This window comes from Porites lutea, chromosome 4 (assembly GCF_958299795.1).
Source record: "Porites lutea chromosome 4, jaPorLute2.1, whole genome shotgun sequence".
NCBI lineage: Eukaryota > Metazoa > Cnidaria > Anthozoa > Scleractinia > Poritidae > Porites > Porites lutea.
This window is the reverse complement of record NC_133204.1, coordinates 16,118,354-16,140,780: the sequence shown is the minus strand read 5'-3', so window position 1 is coordinate 16,140,780 and position 22,427 is coordinate 16,118,354. Positions and strand designations below refer to the sequence as shown.

General features: G+C 38.8%; 1 protein-coding gene and 2 pseudogenes across 1 annotated transcript; all 3 read right to left on the bottom strand.

Annotated features, from left to right (window-relative positions):
• Nucleotides 1–7,487: 7,487 nt before the first annotated feature.
• Nucleotides 7,488–9,835, bottom strand: LOC140934951 (E3 ubiquitin-protein ligase TRIM71-like; annotated as a pseudogene).
• Nucleotides 9,836–11,528: 1,693 nt separating this feature from the next.
• LOC140934950 (E3 ubiquitin-protein ligase TRIM45-like) lies at nt 11,529–13,756 on the bottom strand (annotated as a pseudogene).
• A 2,472-nt stretch (nt 13,757–16,228) lies between these two features.
• Nucleotides 16,229–18,243, bottom strand: LOC140934286 (E3 ubiquitin-protein ligase TRIM71-like). The gene has a single exon (XM_073383941.1). The coding sequence runs from the start codon at nt 18,173–18,175 to the stop codon at nt 16,229–16,231; it is 1,947 nt and encodes a 648-aa protein (XP_073240042.1). The 5' UTR covers nt 18,176–18,243.
• Between the last annotated feature and the right edge of the window lie 4,184 nt (nt 18,244–22,427).

Below are 22,427 nucleotides of genomic sequence, written 5' to 3'. Positions count from 1 at the left end.
ATTTTTTTACTTAGTTAACATACATCACCTCGTTAACACAGACACTGTCTATGGTTCCCTCAGTGTCCATATCGGTAACGCGGTTCGACTGTAGCTGCATTTCGTAACGAGAGAGAAAGCAAAAAATTTGCTGTTTTTTACCTTTTCCCATTTGACCTTGAACACTGAATTTTATGAACCGTAGGAATAACGGTAACCAAAATACAGGCAAGTGGTCAAGTATCTCAGTGCAAGGCCATACTTTTTGTCCCGTTGCTGCTACATGTAGGAGTCATATAAAGTTATCTTTATCGACAGACAGTGTTAACTATAAAACATTGATTCGCAATAACGTTTGTTGCTAAAAAGGTTTGTCTCAGCCGAAGAGCAAAGCCGGGTACGAAAAACAAACAAGTACGAGACGACTCGTTGGTACGCAGTTTCCAATTTTTTAGCTCAGGATCGTTCATTAATTTAGTATTGTTTTTGTCACTCCAAATGATGTTATTGTAGTCATATAGAGGAAGAATTAGAGGACGGAAAAGTGAGTGTGTAATGGTACAAAATGTTTGATTTTTCGAAGAAGTCCAAGTCGCCGGTTTGTCTTGCTCATGAAATATTTTTAATGTGAATACCCCAGGACAGATCTTTACTGAGTGTTACACCTAAGTATTGGAAAGAGACAGCGCGCTTTGTCAATGGATCTTTCGTTGATTTGGATAGAGGATCCAAGATCCTTAGCTATCCTTGTTCAGATAGGTTTCTATGGTAAATTAACATGTCATCATTTTCTTACCTGTTTTTTCCAGTGGAGTGACTTCCTCACCTGTTGGAGCTCTAATAGCAAAGACGATGCTTTCTTCCCCTTTTAACTCGTCTATCGGAATTAAGTTGACCAATGAGCGCTTTTCAGCACCAAGGAAGTCAAGGTCTTGCACATTCTCCATCGGCTACGTGCACGTTTGTCACTACTCGCTTTGATTGTTAGCCTCGTTTGAGCAGCCTAAATCGTCCATCACGAATTCTTCTTGCCTCGCTGAAAATGCTACTATGTTATTTCTGTTATCTAAGTAAGCCTACACTCTCCGTGACGAGGTTTTAAATCAAAATTCGCACTGAAAGTGCGTTTATTTCAGATGTAATATTTGTAAATGGCCGGGACACAAACGTTTGGAAGTTTGGTTGAGACGTCACGTACAAGACTCAAAAGAGCAAAACAAACCGGCCTTCACTTAATCCATTTTAACAGACGTACGTCGAAGGGTAGAGTCTAGGGACCTTCAGCAACCACAACGCTCGCAGAACCACTTCCGTGTCAGCAAATTTTAACGGTCACAGACAACTTTGAGATTTAACTTGTGGGAGGGGGCCAAGATCTTTCAAACAATACCCAGTTGAACGCGATTGAGTCGAACAGGCCAGAGAAAAACAACTGATAAATCATGTAACTTTTACCAGAACATTTCAATGAAATCTTCTTCACAACCCATCTGTACTTCCTTGTACAGAAATTCACGTTCCTCGGGGTGTTCGCGAAAACTTTTCTACTTGCAATAAAGCCTAGTAAATGCCCAGCAAAAGAAGAAAAGGGGGAATAAAAGTGAAACATGCCACAAGCGAGGAGGAGAGAAAACGAAAACTAAACGTTTCTCCAAAAACTCACTCAAAATTTTGCCTTCTACTCATGCCTGAACTTTTTAAAAGCACTAAAAGCTAGCGCTCGACTTGTAAACAACGTTTTGGTGCACGTGGTTTTGCTCCTTTTAACTGGAGCCAGATGGTCTCCGGAAAACCGCTCGACTATCAGCGAACGGCTTGCTGTTTTCGGCAAAAATTCCAGGAGCAAAGGGGTTAAAATATGATAAATCATTTCTGAAGGCAAGTTAATCCTTCGTTTTACCTATGAATAAAGTTCTAAAGAGTGTCAATTAAAGATCTGGCAGAGTTTAGTCAATACCAATGAAGTGCTCGTGGTAGAGGTTACGTTTCACACTTTCTTGATAAAGACAAACTTTAATTACATGAATAAAATAATATCACTGTTAATGCACTTGTCCTTTACAGATAATAAGTCTGTTATAAATATATGACTGGTCCACGTATCTCTCAAACACACCAAAAGTTTAACTGTGAAAAACCCGCGAGTAAGAACCTGGGAACCTGTTCGGCTAAAATTTGCCATTTAGGTCATTTAGGCGCCCTCTAAACAGTCAAGAACCTGTTTAGCCTAAAATTTGAAACAGGTTCTTATTTTCTAAAATCTATATATAAAAAAATTCTGCACACTTGAGCAAATAAGATAAGTCGACATTCAGGATCCTCTTTGGAGACATACCTGTAGGTAACATTTCACTCCTGACCAACTACAATGTATTGATATGCAGATTTTATATAAGGAATAAGCTGAATACCACTTTAATACACTTAGCTACAATGTATTCTTTTCCTTCAGAAAAAAGTAACCTATTTAAGAAAATATTGAGAAAATACGGAAATCACCATAATTGAAAGAGATGATGTAAAAAGTCAGATTACTCCAATGATGAGTTGCAGCGGAAGAAACGGAAGAAATGCTACTATGTTATTTCTGTTATCTAAGTAAGCCTACACTCTCCGTGACGAGGTTTTAAATCAAAATTCGCACTGAAAGTGCGTTTATTTCAGATGTAATATTTGTGATATTTGTAAATGGCCGGGACACAAACGTTTGGAAGTTTGGTTGAGACGTCACGTACAAGACTCAAAAGAGCAAAACAAACCTTCACTTGATCCATTTTAACACACGTACGTCGAAGGGTATAACTAGTAGAGTTTAGGGAGCTTCAGCAGCCATGACGCTCGCAGAACTACTTCCGTGTCAGCAAATTTGAACTGTCACAGACAACTTTGAGATGTAACTTGTGGAAGGGGGCCAAGATCTTTCAAACCATACCCAGTTGAACGCGATTGAGTCAAACAGGCCAGAGAAAAACAACTGAAAAATCATGTAACTTTTACTAGAACATTTCAATGAAAATCTTCTTCACAACCCATCTGTACTTCCTTGTACAGAAATTCACGTTCCTCGGGGTGTTCGCGAAAACTTTTCTACTTGCAATAGAGCCTAGTAAATGCCCAGCAAAAGAAGACAAGGGGGAATAAAAGTGAAACATGCCACAAGCGAGGAGGAGAGAAAACGAAAACTAAACGTTTCTCCAAAAACTCACTCAAAATTTTGCCTTCTACTCATGCCTGAACTTTTTAAAAGCACTAAAAGCTAGCGCTCGACTTGTAAACAACGTTTTGGTGCACGTGGTTTTGCTCCTTTTAACTGGATCAGCGAACGGCTTGCTGTTTTCGGCAAAAATTCCAGGGGCAAAGGGGTTAAAATATGATAAATCATTTCTGAAGGCAAGTTAATCCTTCGTTTTACCCATGAATAAAGTTCTAAAGAGTGTCAATTAATTAAAGATCTGGCAGAGTTTAGTCAATACCAATGAAGTGCTCGTGGTAGAGGTTACGTTTCACACTTTCTTGATAAAGACAAACTTTAATTACGTGAATAAAATAATATCACTGTTAATGCACTTGTCCTTTACAGATAATAAGTCTGTTATAAATATATGACTGGTCCACGTATCTCTCAAACACACCAAAAGTTTAACTGTGAAAAACCCGCGAGTAAGAACCTGGGAACCTGTTCGGCTAAAATTTGCCATTTAGGTCATTTAGGCGCCCTCTAAACAGTCAAGAACCTGTTTAGCCTAAAATTTGAAACAGGTTCTTATTTTCTAAAATCTATATATAAAAAAAATTCTGCACACTTGAGCAAATAAGATAAGTCGACATTCAGGATCCTCTTTGGAGACATACCTGTAGGTAACTTTTCACTCCTGACCAACTACAATGTATTGATATGCAGATTTTATATAAGGAATAAGCTGAATACCACTTTAATACACTTAGCTACAATGTATTCTTTTCCTTCAGAAAAAAGTAACCTATTTAAGAAAATATTGAGAAAATACGGAAATCACCATAATTGAAAGAGATGATGTAAAAAGTCAGATTACTCCAATGATGATTTGCAGCGGAAGAAACGGAAGAAATGCTACAATGTTATTTCTGTTATCTAAGTAAGCCTACACTCTCCGTGACGAGGTTTTAAATCAAAATTCGCACTGAAAGTGCGTTTATTTCAGATGCAATATTTGTTTTATTTGTAAATGGCCGGGACACAAACGTTTGGAAGTTGGGTTGAGACGTCACGTACAAGACTCAAAAGAGCAAAACAAACCTTCACTTGATCCATTTTAACACACGTACGTCGAAGGGTATAACTAGTAGAGTTTAGGGAGCTTCAGCAACCATGACGCTCGCAGAACTACTTCCGTGTCAGCAAATTTGAACTGTCACAGACAACTTTGAGATGTAACTTGTGGAAGGGGGCCAAGATCTTTCAAACCATACCCAGTTGAACGCGATTGAGTCAAACAGGCCAGAGAAAAACAACTGAAAAATCATGTAACTTTTACCAGATTATTTCAATGAAAATCTTCTTCACAACCCATCTGTACTTCCTTGTACAGAAATTCACGTTCCTCGGGGTGTTCGCGAAAACTTTTCTACTTGCAATAAAGCCTAGTAAATGCCCAGCAAAAGAAGAAAAGGGGGAATAAAAGTGAAACATGTCACAAACAGTGTAAAATGGGGTTGACAGGCCTACACGACTCCCCAGCGCGTGTTAAAATAGCCTTTTTATAGTTTGGCTCTCACGAGTATGTCTTTGAGCGACCGCCTTCTTTTATAAGATACGATGGGCGGTTTTTAGTAGATTTCGCTCAGTAATGGTTGTTGTTCTATTAAATGCCAGTTTTTCATGAGAATTTGCTTTAGGTTTGGCACTGATGGTTGGTATTGTGTGACAAAAGGCAAGATTCGTTGGTTTGTCTTTGGTTTCTGTTGAAGGGCTAGTTTCCTGTCTTTGAAGTTCACCTCTGAGAGGGTTGTGTTAGTAAGATCCTCTGGGTAACCCCTCTGTAGCAGATGCGCTTTGAAATTTGTAATTTTCTCTTCGAATATTATTTTGGAAGAGTTTGTTCTGAGGAGTCGGAGGGCTTCCCGTTTAATGAAGCCTTTTTTAACTCCTTGCGGGTGACAGGAAGCAAAATGGGTATACTGAAATGTCTCAGTTGTTTTGAAATGAGGACGCACATCAAGGATTGCGTTTCTTTCGAATTTTTTCCCTTTGTAGATGTAGGTGTCCAGGAATGTTGTTTCCTTATCGGAAATTTCAGCCGTAAATTTGATCGTAGGGTGATGACTGTTTACTTGTTCAATGAAATGTTCTATTCTGTCTCTGTTTGTAGTCCAGAGCGAGAAGATGTCGTCTATGTAACGTTTCCAAACGAGCGGTTTAAAAAGGCTTTGGCTAAGGATTTCCGTCTCTACCTTGTTCATGAATATATTAGAAAAGGCGACTGTGATCTTGCCGCTACACACTGCGAAATGACAAACAACAGACCACACTTTCTATGGGTTTACCGTCGTAATAACCCACGCGGGATGTTTGGAGAACACGAGAAATGCTTGTCAATCACGAGCCGAAGGCGAGTGATTTACAAGCTTTTCGAGTGTTCTCCCAACATCCCAAGTGGGTTATCACGCCGGTAAACCCATAGAAAGTGCTGTCTATTGCTTTTATAAAATAACTTTAAGTTTTTTCATGAGTTTACCGGCACAATAAACCATAGTTTTTTAACCAATAAGAACGCGTGTACTATCTTGGTTATTTTATAAATCTGTGTACACCTTGTGAAAGTAGAATGCTTTATTTGTACGACCGTATGATATTACAAAAGCTAATGCTCTTTTCATTCATTTCTAAAATCAATTACAAGGCAAAGAAAAATTAATAGTATTATAATTCAATGCAAATAATGCACGGTTCAATGTGCCCCTGCCCCGGGCATTTGCAAGGTTTTTTTTGTGGAGGTCTATTCCCCACCTCTGGGCACATAGAAGGAGACAATTCCCCGAGCCCGCACCTATTTGAAAGACTGTTTTTTTGTTAGCTGGGAAAACAATAGGGATTGTCACATAACAATGCCCCTATCCCTGAAAACAATGGAAGTGCAGATTAAAGGGGACCACTGAAATAATAGGTTTAGAACGGCGCAGGTCTACTGAATTCCCACCCCCTAGCTCCTGATCGACGTCATATACGTTTTTTGCTACATCTTTTTTTCTCCGTACAAAAGCAAAAAGAAACGTTTTCGAAACTTGTATGAACGTTTTCCTAAGTTTATAAACTATTTATAAATTATTGAGAAAAGGATAATGGATGTCATAATGAGTTAAAACATGAACAATGAATTTGAAAACGAAAACGAAGAAGAGAAACCCTTTAACAAGCGCCTCCTTGATAGAGCACTTCATGAGAACACTAAACCGAATCTCTGTTTCTCTGTATATATCAAAAACCTTGTATTCGTTTTCATATAAAAACTTATCATTATTTTAAGCCAAGCTGAAGAAATATTTCTGTCCTTCCTTTCCAGAAAATAAAATCCATTCGAGTACGCATCATGCGCACATTCGTTTCAAATTTTAAAACGTACCTTTTAGTACAGACTTTAATTTTGATAGGTTATTCCTCTCCAACGACTCTCCGACAAATATCCTGTGTTTTTCCTTAAAAACACGTAGTCTTGAAGTCCGCAGCCATTGTGTAAACCTCGTGAAAAATAACACGTACCTCGCAAAACCAAAAAGAAGATATTTTTTATTTGCCCTACCCCCCGCACGTGGGACAGGACCGCTACAAACAATTTCCCAGCCCCGGGCCCCATTTTTGGATTTTCTTCTCAAAGTTAGGTTCTATTCCTTGGACTTTGTTTGAGAAAGCTTGCCGCTGTGCAGAGTACTTCTGACATTGAAACAGGAAACGAGTCTCATTTTCAACTTGTTTTGATTCACATAATGGACATAATCTATTTTCTGTGGGCACATGATCGACCCGATACACCTTCTATATACTATATATAACACTTTGTATACACCCTATATAACACTTTGTATGCGCCTTCGTATTCACCTTATATACACCTTGTATGCACTTATATACACCTTGTATACAGCTAGCAGATAAAAAAATTGTTCAAATGAGGTCTTAAACTGCTGTTTTAAAAACCGAAATTAGAATCCACGCTTTCGACCATGACGGTGGCATTATCAGGGATGAGAAAATATTCCGCGCGGAGCTATATACGTACAAAAACGGTATGATGTGGAAAAGCGTAAAAATGATGCGACGTATGTAGTAAAAAGTATAGAAATAAAAAATTTGAATAACATGCAACAGTCTAGTAACCGAGTCATTAGACCAGCAACTAAGATCATCCTTAAACAATCTCATTGTAATAAGGTCTAATAACAAAGTTTACTATAAAGTCTTATGGAGATATATTTTTTTAAGTTGCTGCCCCAGACGTTGGAATGCATTTCTTATATAGCATAAGATCAATCCAGTCTCTAAAGTGATGCAAACTCAAAAACATTTCATCACTTTGGTAATTTTTTAGAGTAATAGCTGGTACCCGGCTCCTTTGCATTTCTTGAGTTCTCTGCACACGCGGAATGTGTGTTTACTTAGAGCTGCAATTGAAAACATAAACGCAGTTTTTATCGATGTCAGAAACAAACAAATGTCCATTGTTAGACACGGCACAAGAAGCAAGAACGCCATTTTCGAAAAAGCTCTCTGATATCCTCGTGATGAATTTGCCATCAAGTGTAAAAAGTTGCAGTCTTCTATTTCCTGTATCGCAAACGATGAGATGGCCAAATTTGTCTATAACGAGTCCAGAGGGAAACATCAACTGCCCGTCACCGGATCCTTCGCTGCCAATGTCATGGACATACTCTCCAATGTTGTTGAATGCCATGACACGGTTAGCATCTGGATATGAAACAAATAATTTGTCCCGGTGATGAACAGCATAAACCGGACCTACATCACAACCTGGAGCGCTAAACGACCAAAGTACATGTTTTCCATCAGGAGTAAGTACTTTAACTTTTTTACCCTTTAAGTCACATATGATGAGCCGGCCATCATTTTCTAAAACAACACAGGTTGGTTCATTTAATTGTTTACGGTCAATGCTCCTAATGTGCTGACCATTTTCAGTACACAGGAAAATTTGTTCATTGTCTTCCACCACTGAGTAAATAAAGCCTCCATCAGATCCAGTAAATACGAAAGAGGCAGGAAGCTTTACTCCAAGGAATCTTCCCTCGAAGTCAAAAATCTGAATTCTGTCATTTTCGGTATCGGTCACAGCAATCCTTCCCGTTTTATCACTTACAGCAATTAAGGATGGATGGCCAAACTCCCCCTGCCCTTTCCCTTTTGATCCAAACTGAAAAGAAAATTGATACTGATGCGGAATTACCTGCACAAACCAGGGACTACAAGTCAGCAGCTGTCCATTAACTTGGATATCTACTCTATGTTGTCCAAGACATTGTGGTGTGTATGTCACTGTGTATTTGCCGTCTCTGGTGTCTTTTATCTCTGTTTTTAGTTGATCATCTGCTGGAGTGAAAATTTTGACTTCTAATTCAACATCTCCCTGATAACATTGCTTCCCATTCGAATTTCTAGTTACAATGGAGAAATTTGTTTCTTTTTTTTCTGTTACATCTTTTTGACTTTCCACCTCAAGTAACGAAATCGACGGATCACTAATGCTTATTAGGCTCAGAATGCGATCAAAAACATTCACTTTCCTGTCCACCACGTAATACACATGGGAAGGTCGATAAATTTCCGGTTTTTTCCCATTTAGCAGGTTTTCACAGCGTCTAATAATGGTCTGATTAGTTTGCACAATTTCAGCGCTGATGTTTCTTTCAATGATACTCTCACCCCGCTCAACGCAACTTTTCAGTTGAGTTAAAAATAACTCAAAATTTTCTAGTTGCGTTAATTGATGTTTTTGTTGCGCTTCATAAATTTCAGCAAACTTGTCGTTCATGGTCCTCTCGTGTTGTTGCAATTCACAGATATATTCGTTCACAGTCTCTTTCATATTCTTTTCTGCAGACATAACTTCGTTTCTGCTTTTTTGTATCATCTCATTCTGCTTCCTTACTTCCTTCTCGTACACAACAATTTTCGCCTCCACTTTCTCTAAAGCGTCGTCATTTGCATCTTCTGTACTTGTGCAGCTTTCTGCGTGTCTGTCATGGTGTGTCGATTATGGCTGACTACACTGCACTTGTGGCAAATAGGAACTTTGCATTCTTCGCAATAAAATTCCAGCGGTTGATTTTCGTGATATTGCTGTGAACACATGACGGGTCTGTGGATCAAATCCTCCACATCTTGTGCTTGCAATTTCTCTATCACAACATTGCGATGACCTCTTGTGGCCTTCAAGCGTTGGTGAGCTTCAAAACAAGGAGTGCATAGAAAGCTCTGGCAGACGAAACAGTAAGAGGAAGCAGTGTTGTTCTCATCACAACTGCTGCATTTCTGGGCCTGTGCGCTGCCATCTTTAAGAGCGAGAACATCCTTCAGTCGGTTGAGATGATAAGATGTGGGCAAGTTCTTGAACGAATCGCCTTCGGGGATTTGAAAAGATGTCTGACAAACCGGACATTTGATTGTCGCTTGTAGCTGTCTTCTTGCGAAGCCAGCATGTTTGTCGAGACACTCGAGGCAGAATGAGTGAAGACATGGCAAAGTCTTGGGATTATTGACCGTTTCTAAACACAGAGGGCATTCCGCTTCCTTACTGAGATTTGTAAAAAGCTGTTGAACATCCATGGCTAAAGCTGGTAGAGCTAGACGAATCAGTGGTATGTGATTTGGGTGGTTAACAGAGGGTATAGCGTGACAAGGAGAATTAATTCAAAGTTTTGACTATGGTGTTTAGAATGGGTGTTGAACGTCAATGTCAATGGCAGCGGGTGTTCGTCGATGCGAGTCAGAACGAGTTTCTTAGGTTAATCTACCACTCACATGGGTTCCTCAATTCCTAGAATCCAAAACTGTTCGCTTATCATGACAGTAGGTTCAAACACGAAACTAACTGTATCTCTCATCTGCAGATTTGACATTGATGTCTCAAACAAAAATAATTCTTGTGTGGCTCAATAGAAATTCCATCAGTTATGTAACATCACAAGCCCTACTATGGACGTAAAAATGATAGGCCTTTTCACGTGCTATTACTAAAACTGATGACCTCCCCCTCTCACCTCAAACAATGTTGAATTTCGAGCAAGATAGGTGGAAATGAGTTCCTTTGTTGTTCTTTTGGTGAAAGGGGCTGGGGGGGGGAAAGGAAAGAATGAGTCAAAAACCGATCAAAAATGTATGAGAATTAGAGTCGTATGGAACAATTACTTCTGTCCCAGGTTCTTTTGATGGGCCATTGCAGAGAAACAAGCTAAGCGATTAAAGAAAAACAACAAAACTGGACTTCCTACTTGTTTAATTTTTCTGAAGCAAAAGAAATGATCTTTTTTGTGTTCGTTGATTTACACAGAACCTCTACAGATGATTATCAGCTTCTAAGCTTAAATTTAGAGTTAATCAAAATGGACATTGACCTTTTGTGTTTTGCTACAAAGGAAATAGAAACAACGTAAACTTACATAATTTACAAGACGCCGTGTACTTGTGAGAAGTGTGAATTTTCAATTTGTTAGAAGTTGTATATTGTCTTCCTGTTGGAGCAGGTTCCTAAGCTTTTAGGCTCGATTTCCGCCGTCTCCCGGGCTGGCTGGTAATCGAGCCTACTAAGTCAATTTTATGTTATGAATAAAGGTCTACTGGAATGAAAAATATGGCGCCTTTGCATGTGGCAAGATATGGTCATTTCATGACACTAAACAAAGAAAAAGAAAACTTGATAGGGTTTGTCATTTACCAAGAATCCATGGTTCGATACACATTGTAGCTTTAAGTATCTCTTTTTAAGTTTAATTGGGGGATTGCTTGATTATTTTGTCAATAATTCTCTGGGTTAGGGATAGTCATTTTCCATGGATACAGCTTTTCCAACCTTGGGTGAGTCATTTTTCAGAAACCATGTTTGAGAAATACAAGACTGGATAGTATGTGTCTGCTTGCCTGGATTTCACTGTTTATTTTTTTTAAGCACACTCCAACAAATTTGAATAATTTTTTGTTAGACCCAAACATGGTTGACATGAAAATCATTGCTTGAATTTCAGCGTGGGTGTTTCTCCAAAAGCAGTTTACTCACCCAATCCTAGCGTTTGGCCAAAATTCATTAAAAAACAAGTGAAATGGACTTAATGAGTCTTTTTGTACTTTTCAACATGCAACCCCAATAATGTGGCTGAAAAACACTTCTCTTTTCACACAAACCGAATAAACCCACGTCTCATGATGTAGACTCCCTCAACTTAATTACTGGCGTTCACATTAACATAATCCCATAAACTTTAAATCAGTACGGTATATTTTTCCATGTCTGTAATTGGTTCTTTGTTGAAAGCTCTTTCTCTTATTAAGTTCAGCACTTCAGTCCCTTGATAAAATATATCTAAAAGTTCTGCGAAAGACGAACAGTTGTGATACTAATGAAAAACATGAATACAGTTTTTTTCAACGTCAGTAACGAACAAATGTCCAGTGTTAGACACAGCACAAAAGGTAAGGAAACCATATTTCGGAGAACTCTCAGCTACCTCAGCCACAAACTTTCCATCAGGGGTAAAAAGAACCAGTCTTCTATTTACTGCATCGCAAACAATCAAACGGTCAAACTTGTCAAAAACAAGTCCTCAAGGTCCTGTCATTTGTCCGGCACCAGATCCCTTGCTGCCAATGTCATATAGATAATTTCCTGCGCTGTTGAAGACGACGAGACGATGAGCTTCAGTATAGGAGACAAAGAATTTATCCTGGTGATAAACAATACACCGTGGCTCTGCATCACAACTAGGAGCACTGAACGACTGAATTAAGTATTTTCCATCAGGGCTAAGAACTTTGATTGTATTGTCACCCTTGTCAGAAGTGATTATGCGACCATCAGTAGCTACAGATATGTACCACGGTTTTTTGACATGTTCATTGCTGATATATCGAATGAATTGGCCACCCTCAGTGTAAAGGGAAAGTTTATTGTGGTCATAAGGGATAGAGACAAGGAGGTCACCAGTTTTGGTAAAAGCCAATGAACAGGGCTCATTCTCTAGTGTGATCTCCCTAAGGAAATTTCCTTCCAAGGTAAACATCTGAATTCTCATATTTTCAACATCAGCGACAGCAAGTGTCCTACTTTGATGACTCAAGGCAATATCCCTAAGACTGTTAAACGTTCCTTGATCTTTTCCGTGTGATCCAAACTGAAACGTAAATTGATAGTGGTGAGGTATTACCTGGACAACCCAGGGACTGCCAGTCAGCGGCTGTCCATTAACTTGGATCTCTACTCTATGTTGTCCAACACACTGTGGAGTGTATGTTACTGTACTTGCCGTCTTTGGTGTCTTTTATCTCCGTTTCCAGTTCATCACCTGCTGACGTTGAAATGTGTACTCTTATTTGATCATCTTCCTGATAATACTTCAACCCACGAGAATCTCTGGTTACAATGGTAAAATTTTCTTCTGTGTTTCCCAGTACTTCTATGTTACTGTCCAATTTAACTAACGATAGGGAAGGATCTGTGTTACTAACCACAATGCAGTCCAAAATGTTAAGTTTATTTTCAAGTATGTAACGCACGAGTGGTGGCTCATGAATTTCAGGTGTTTTGGAATTTAAAAGTTCTTCACATCGTTCGACTATGATTTGATTTGTTTGCAGAATTTCAGCGCTGACATTTCTTTCTAAGATTTTTTTACCTTGTTCAACGCAACTTTTCATTTGAGCAAGAGCGACCTCAAAGTTTTCTAGACGTGCAATATTATGCTTTTGTTGCGCTTCACATATTTCAGTAAACTTGGCTTTCATTGCCCTCTCGTGTTGTCGTAAATTGCAAATACATTCTTGCACCACGTCTGCCATCATCTTTTTGGCTGACAAAACATCGTTTTTGGCTTTGTCCATCAACACGTTTTGCTTCTTTGTCTCGTTCTCGTAAATAACAGTTTCCGCTTTAACTTTCTTCAAACCCTCCGCCATCTGCATCGTCTGTAACTGCGAGGCTTTCTGAATGTCTGTCATGGTGTGTTGATTATGGCTCACTACGCTGCACTTGTGGCAAATGAGAACTTTGCATTCATCGCAATAAAATTCCAGCGGTTGATTTTCGTGGTATTGCTGTGAACACATGACGGGTCTGTGGATTAATTCCTCCACATCTCTCGCTTGCAATTTCTCAATCATAACACTGCGATGACCTCTGCTGCTTTTCAAACGTTGGTGAGCTTTAACACAAGCAGTGCAAAGAAAATTTTGGCACTCAAAACAGAAACAGGATGCGTTGTTGTTCTCATCACAACTGCTGCATTTCTGGGCTTGTTCGCTGCCACCTTTTAATGCGAGAACATCCACCAGTCTGTTAAGGTGATAAGATGTGGGCAAGTTCTTGAACGAGTCTCCTTCAGGGATTTGAAAAGATGTCTGACAAACCGGACATTTGATTGTCGCTTGTAGCTGTCTTCTTGCGAAGCCAGCATGTTTGTCGAGACACTCGAGGCAGAATGAGTGAAGACAAGGCAAAGTCTTGGGACTGTTGACCGTTCCTAAGCAAAGTGGGCATTCAGCCTCTTTTCTAAGGCTGGCAAAGAGTTGACGAATATCCATTTTCCAGCTAAAGCGCTTGCAACATGCAGGGCAATGAGGGAGCGGCAAATTTTATATGCATAACCAGCCAACTGCGACTGGGGCTGAACAATGCTTGGAAATGCACAGCTGAGTGCATCGCAGCCAAATAGTCGCGCGAGTGTCCCTCTCCCCTTTAGTGGGTAGTTATGGAAATCCACTGCGTAACTGAACCGAACAGAAACCACTCTTTAATATGAGTCGAAAGTAATTGATTTTCTTCTCTTAGCCTGCCCCACAGACGAAACTAAACTCTGGTTAAGCCCGCCTGACAAAAAGCGCCAAACAGTCCATGTTCTGGGCCCCCACCTGTGTAACAGAATTTGAAAACGCGCCATGATTGGTTCGTTAAAAAAACCATTGTCGATTTACCAATCAGGACGAAAGGAACTTGGAAACGCACCTCTGGTGATTGATTGATATCCGTTGGGGGATCAGAACAGGATCTCGGCACTGTTTCGCTAACGTTACTAACCTGAGTTAAATTACGTCTGCGACGCAGACTATGTTCTTCTTTCTACTATCTTTTGAATGATACACAGAATGGACCCTCCCAATGACTAAAACCCTGACCTTGGTAGCTGTATTCCATGGAGGGAGAAAGATCCTAGCACCAGAGAGATCCCGAAAGGCGGAACTACTTTTCGTTGGGTTTACATGTAGAAATTCGGTCCGTGGTGTTACTAAGTCGAGAAGGAAACAAAGTCCAGCCAAATTAGGAAATTACAAAATTCTCGTTAAATTAAGAGAAACATAAAAATAACCGCTTAAAATTTTAAAGGAAGGTTAAAATAGCATAACAAAAACAACAGATGTCACGGATGGGCAAAACTGAAAAAGATTGAAACGGATTGAAATTAGGATTTTTGAAAACTCTTCAGCCTAACAGTTTTTCAAAGTTGATCCCTGCTGCTTGCAACTTCAAAAATAATGCTCAGGAGACATATTTGTTTGTCTCGGATCTCTGAATTTGTCATTTACATGTAATTTCTTTGCTTACTTTAAGTTCCGTAGCGATTGAGGGCGAGTAATTGGCAAAATTAAACAAAATGAACTGGACTGCCGTGACAGGGCCCCTTTAACAAAAATGCAATTTGGCCGTAGAGCTCTCTTTGCTGGCGCAAATATCTACCTTTCATCAGATCACAACAATCAGCTTGAGGTAACACCAAAACAAAAGGAATAAAAATACATATAACAGTGCTTAGCTAAATCAAATCTTCAAAGCGTAATGAAAAAGTGATGTAATGAAGTTTGGTTCCAACAACTATCGACAAAAGAGTCACTGAAGTACTTTTCATTGGAGAACTTCAACTCAACAATAAAGTCAGAACACTGAAATGAAATCATTTTCTTCTTGCCAATGAAACAACATACTTCATGTAAATAAGTTCTTCCTTCTTTGCTCTTCTTTGACTTTATTGATTCATTGATTGATTTTTACCAGCTAGCTTCAACCTAGTACCTAAATAGCTGAGGGAGCTAACAAGAAAAACAACAGCTGGTTCATTTAGCTTCCTAGCTTGCACATGATTTTCCGGCATAAACTAGATTGTAACATCAGCCATCTATAACGACCAAAGCATAATATAGATTATTCTATTATTCTATTATAATTACTACTCCATAATTAGATTTTCAAGAAAGTAACCTAAAGACAGTCCCTTTGCTATTTTTTTTTAACATTTCCCGAAAAAGAAGACAGTGTAGTATGGACTTCTGCAATTTTTGTGAAACCTCTAATGTTTTTTCTAGTAAAGATTGGCTGTAAGAGGTAAGGTCTCTAGAACACTGTAAAATTAATTCAATTTCAATATTCTTGCTGAGGAAGTTCTTTTCAATGTTTATTTCTTGATATAACTGAAATAGCCTATTGAATAATTAAGAATCATGCACTTTTTTCCTCCTAGAATTCTACTTAGATCTTTTGAAGTACTTCTAAATTAAATAAAAAACGAACTACAGCATTTTGTTCTTAGCCACAAATTGCTATGCACTTATGGTGAAATGGCCAAATCTTTAATAGTTGTTTGTGATCTGAGATTTTGACTTCTTGATGATATACTAGCTCAATGAATATACATCTTGGATTTTGGACAATCTTATGAAAGCTTTCTACTCAGTACCACAAGGATGAATAGATATGGACTAACAGGGGGCCCTTGCCTTACCCCTCTATGGTATCCCAAAGACTTTGGTGAGAAAACGTGTCTATTTATAGAAGTTTGACAGGTTGATATGTCTGTCATTCACATTTTTCGAAATCAGCCATGTATTTTAAACAGTTGGAGTAACTTAGTATACGTACGAGTACCGTAATCTTGTTTTGAAACTAGCTAGGTCTTAGAACAGTTGGTTTTAAGGCAGCGTTCACAATTGATGCCCAGAAACGGTACCTGAGTACCTACGCCAGAATTAGAGCGAGTATAAGGTTGAGATCTTGCAACTCGGGCTCTAAAGTGGGCACCCTTTCCTGTGTGAAAGCGCCGCGGCGCTTATTAAAATAATTCCGTCAAATACCATGACACGGTTAGCTTTTGGATAAGAAACAAAGAATTTCTTGTGGTGAAGAACGACACACCACGGCTTTGCGTCACAATCCGGAGCACTGAAGGAATTTAGTACGTGTTTCCAGTCAGAGGTTAAAACTTTGATCGTTTTGTCGTCTTTTTCACATGTAATCAAATGGCCATCAGTTCCACAAACGATGTAAGTGAATGTCTTAAAAAGTCTCCGATCAATGTTCCTTATGAGCTTACCATCTTCAGCACACAGGGAAATCTGATTGTTGTCATCATTGAGAAAGAAAAATTCGCCATTAGATCCAGTGAATACGAAAAAGAAAGGCCTTTCACCGAGGAATTTTCCATCAAAGCTAAAAATCTGGGTTCTTTTATTGTCAAAGTCAACCACTGCAATCCTACTAGTTTTGTCACTTACGGTGATGAAGAAAGGTCTATTAAACTGCCCTTGTTCTTTCCCTTTTGATCCAAATTGAAACAAAAATTGATACGGACGCGGAATCACCTGAACAAACCAGGGACTACCAGTCAGTGGTTGTCCATTTACTTGGATCTCTACTCTATGTTGTCCAACGCACTGTGGTGTGTATGTTACTGTGTACTTGCCGTTTTTGGTGTCTTTTATCTCTGTTTGCAGTTGATCACCTGTTGGAGTTGAAATGCTGACTTTTATTTGATCGTCTTCATTATAACACTGCAGGGCAGCCGAATCTCTTGTTACAATGGTAAAAGTTGCTTCTGCTTTTTCTGTTTTCTCTTTCTGGCCCTCCTCTTCTAGTAACGTCAGCGAGGGATCTGTGTTACTAACCACAATACGATCCAAAATGGACCCTTTCTGTTCCACCATGTAATGCACGTGTGAAGGTTTGTAAATGTCAGGTTTTCTTGCCTTCAGAAGTTCTTCACAGTGTTCAATAAAGGCCTGGTGTGTTTGAAGAATTTCAGCACTGATCTTTCTTTGTACGATGCCCTCACCTCGTTCAACGCAACTGTTCAGTTGAGTAAGAAACAAATCAAAGTTTTCTAGTCGAGTTTTGCAATACTTTTGTTGCGCCTCATAAATTTCAGCAAACCTGACCTTCATAGTGCTCTCATGCTTCTGCAACTGATGAATGCACTCTTCCACAGCGCCTATCATTTTTTTTTCTGCAGTCATAACTTCGTTTCTGCTTTTTTCTATCACCTCTGTTTGCTTCTTTATTTCTCTCTCGTAAATAACAGTCAACGCTTCCACTTTCTCCAAAGCATCCTTCATTTGCATCTTCTGTAATTCTGCGACTTTCCGAGTGTCTGTCATGGCGTGTCGATTATGGCTCACAACACTGCATTTAAGGCAAATTGGAATTTTACATTCGAAGCAATAAAATTCCAGCGGTTGATTCTCGTGATATTGCATTGAACACATGATTGGTCTATTGATAAACTCTTGAACATCTGGCGCTTGCAACTTCTCTATCACAACACTGCGATGACCTCTGGTAATCTTTAGGCGCTGGTGAGCCTCAAAACAAGCAGTGCAGAGAAAGTTCTGGCACACGAAACAGTATGAGGATGCGATATTGTTTTCATCACAGTCGCTACATTTCTGGGCCCTTACACTGCGATCTCTTAAAGCAAGTAATTCCACCAATTTTTTGAGACGGAAAGATGAGGGCAAGTTGTTAAAGGTGTCTCCTTCAGGGATTTCTAGTGATGTCTGACAAACCGGACATTTAACCTTTGTTTGCAGCTGTTTTCTTGCAAAGCCTGCACGTTTTTCGAGACATTCGAGGCAAAATGAGTGAAGACATGGCAAAGTCTTGGGATTGTTGACTGTCTCTAAACACAGTGCACACTCAGCTTCCTTCCGTAGATTCTCAAACATCTGTTGAACTTCCATGGTGAGGTTAGTGAAGCTAGACTGGTCCTTGATATCGGATTATTTTCCTTGGGTTCGGTAAGTGTAACAGAGCGTAACAAGATAAAAAGTTTTATACAATAGAGTCGGTTGAATAATTGAAAGTGTCAGTTTTAATAGATTCTAAGTGAGGACATAATTCAATTCAATTCAATTCAATTTTATTATTCAGACTTTATAAAATATTTACATTATATATGGTAAGGTAGGAATACACTAATAAAGGAGAAGAAGAAGGGGAAAAAAAGAAAATTAATGGCTTGGGTAGAAGTGTACGGTGGTCAGAGGAACTTAACTTTCGAGCTAACCATCGCTATATTATTATTGGGAATACATAATAATCGTGCTCTTGGTGCCATGGCAACTATGGACGATTATGCTAGCAGTCAGGTTATGTGAGACGGTCTTATTACAATTGTTACCTTTGAGAGTTAACTAGAATTCGCTTATATTCTTTTTTGAACTTATGGTGGCTACGTGTTTTTATCTTAGAAGGAATCTCTCCCCAAGTTTTGGTTATAGCAAACTTAAATGTGTGTTTGCCGTAATTTGACCTTACACGTGGTACTTGAAAGTTAAGATTTGAGGCATATCTGGTATCGTGTGAGTGAATATCTGACACCTTTACGAGGTAGTTTTGAAACACTTCAGCAATATTGGCTTCATTTTGTGAGATTTCGTGAGCTAGCAAGGAGATTTTGAGTTTAAAAATGCTATCTATGTTAAGTATATCTAGAAGTTTGAGGTAGGGTGCACTACTTTCTCTATTATGGCTAAAAAATATGCAGCGTATACATTTATTTTGTTTTATTTGCACTTTAGTTAATCTACTTTGGTATGTGTTTCCCCAACTCACAATTCCATAATGAAGGTAGGGGTAGATAAGTGAGTAATATATTTGTTTGAGAGTGTTTAAAGTCAAGAAATGGCGTAATCTGAAAAGGATTCCTAAGTTTTTAGATATTTTTCTGTTAATGTGCTGAACGTGGGGAGCCCAATTTAGATTTTTGTCAATGTAGATACCTAGGTTTTTGATGTAGTTCTTTTCTTCAATATTGCGTAAATTAAGCTTAAGTTTAATTGCTTTTTGAAGGGAGGAGATTGTCATATAGTGGGTTTTCTTAAAGTTTACAGAAAGTTTATTAGCTGAGCACTAGCTAAAAAGATAGTTGAATTCCTCATTTATAGTTTTTTCAAGGTCCTGTAGGGAATTGGAAGAGTAGAAGAGAGTGGTGTCATCAGCAAATGTTCTAATATTTGCCTTTTCTAAACAACTGGGCATGTCACTGATATATCAAAAACAGAAGTGGGCCAAGGGTAGAACCTTGTGGTACACCATATTGGATAGAAAGTGGGTTTGATTTAGCATTTTCAACTTCAACATACTGTGTTCTGCTTTCAAGACAGCTTTTAAACCACTGCAGAGGGCCACCACGGATCCCGTATCTGTATAATTTCTGTAGTAGGATCTGATGGTTGACAGTATCAAAGGCTTTAGATAGGTCAAGAAAAATACTGCATATAGCTTCATTGCTGTCTCTTTTCATTTAAAGATTGTCAGTGAGTTCAAGAATTGCTTGCTCAGTAGAACAATTTTTCCTGAAGCCAAATTGGTGTTTAAAAAGAATGTTTTCCTTTTCTAGGAAATGACTTAGCTGATTGTTCACTAGTCTTTCAAGGATTTTAGCAAACGGAGAGAGGACAGCAATGCGACGGTAATTGCCAGGGTCTGTCACTGCACCAGTCTTAAAGATTGGGGTAACCTTTGAGATCTTGAAAATATTCGGGACAATACCTGATTCAATTGATTCATTAAATAAGTTTGTGAGGGGAGTTGAAAGCAGATTGCTGGCAATCTTGATTAGATAGTTAGGGATATCTATGGTGGCTTTGTGCCTATCAAGGCCAGAGAGTGCTAACTCAACTTGCGCTGAATCCACCGGGGAAAGAAAAAAACTAGAACTATGAGTTGCTGGGAGGAAAGCATCAGGTTTTATACTTGAGTGAATTGTAGATGGCAAATTTAGACCAATATTTATAAAGTACTCATTGAACTGATGGACAATGTCATGTTTGTCGGTGTAGGTTTTTCCATTGTAGTGTAACTTTGCTGGCACAATGTAACCATGTTTACGGTCACGTGACGCTGAGGTCTCAATAAACGCTTGGTATACATGGTCTAAAGGAAGAAATTGTGAAGAGGACCCTCGCGCATTCACTTGGGGGTATAATTAAATAAAGGTATAAGGACAAGATACAAACCCTTACTTGATAACAAACCGAGGCCTGGACAGAAATTGGCTTTACTGTCAAATTTTAGCGTAACTGTCTATTGCCGATTTGCACGTGACGTCACGGCGGCCATGTTGGTGACCGAGATCATTTACATTTCTCTCCTCTGGAAATTTAACTCCATTTTTCTCGTAGATTCTGTTAAAAAAATGTTTATGGTACTGACCTCCAACATGTCCATCTTGTCACGTGCTTGCAAACCAAGGCTATTGAAACCCCTACGTACTGAAAATCTCGAAACAAAGGCAGTGTCTATCCTTGAACCTTGATTACTTGGATCAAAAGTATCACACGAGGGAGATCGCCGAGAAAAAGCAGATGAACGGGTTGATACTGACAATAAAGAACGAATCGAAAAGGTTGATCCCGGTGTAGTAGCTGCAGCGGAGATTTCACGTTGCGGCTTATTTAATTTCATAAAAAATGGTCAGCACCAGTGGTTGTCTGGGTCTTGTGCTTTTCGTAAAAGAGCTACCACACGGCTTTCTAGCTTAGTATTTGATTTGTTCTTCATATCAACTTGTAATAATTTAAACTTTTTTGTGTTTAAATGTATTTGGTGACCGTTCCCCACTTTGAATTTTGATAAATATCGTGACACAGCTCTTTCTCTTACATTAAGCGGACACCGTATTAAGCGGACACCCTCTATTAAGCGGACAGTAGCCGAAGTCTCAAAATTTATTTCCCTTATTTGCTTTAAATGAAACCTTTATTATGCGGACACCTCTATTAAGCGGACGCGGACACCTAAAAAGTACCTAAAATGGTCATTTCTATTGTTGCCAACCTGTATTTAACGGACACTTGTAATAAAGTGCCACCTCCCAATCAGTGCCAGACACCAGAAATGCGAAGATTGCCTCGAATTGCCTCCCACAAATTTTTCTATTTTTACATTAAAAAATGTGACTTGACGAACATATTTAATTAGTTTCACAGTACAGTATTGTTTTCTATTTCATTTTGTTTGAAAAGAGCTTGTTTCACTCATCTTATTTCTTCAAATCTGAGTTACAATCTTTGTTTATGGTATTATGATCGACTGGTCACTTTGATTAAGAAATTAATGCAAACGTATATCGTCAAAATCTCTGGGAGTATTCTTAACCTTTCCACTGTTCTTTTAAATGGCATTTGACACCTCATATGACGTTATCTATCGAAACCTGTATTAGGCGGACACCCTGTATTAAGCGGACACTACAGCATTCCCCGAGGGTGTCCGCTTAATACAGGGTTTGCTCTACAAGTGAACAGAAAACTGAAGACCGAGACATCAGGAAACATATTAGGATTCATAAGGCTTCGACTATGTGTGTCTTGTTACGCATAGATTGTTTCCCTGTTTAAGGAAATGTGAGTGAGTGCATAAATGAAACAATGAACTTTAGGACAACAGTAAGCCATAAAGATAGAGTAAGAAGGAATTGGTTGGCTAGGTCAAAGCCCTATTCGCAAACAGTTCTGTGATGTAGAAGCGCTTGTGTCATATAAAATCGAAGAGATTTAATCTTCTCCTTACAAAACTATAAGAAGCCAAAACAAGGTGTAAATTATTATACCTAAGAAATCCAAAATCAATCCAAAATCTATTTGTGGTTACTGATGGCTACCTTTGTAAAACGTCAGCCCAATTTGCCTAAGAGATGAGAATAAGCTCCTCGAAAGGACGTCAGTTTATTGAGTATAAGATGGCAAGGTTTTACAATGCAAATTTCGGTGCTTTTTAACCTACAAGGTTCCACGATGCTACGCGACTTTCAATATTATAAAACTTTCAAAAACGATATTTAAGTTTTGAAAGTTCTTCATAGCTTCAACTCCTTTAACTGCGGTTGTTACCACTTTAGGTGAAAGATGGTAATTGTTTGGCTAAGTTAACCATTTTGATTGCTCTCAGAAGTAAGCTTCTACTGTATGTTTTAAGAACGCTTATCGT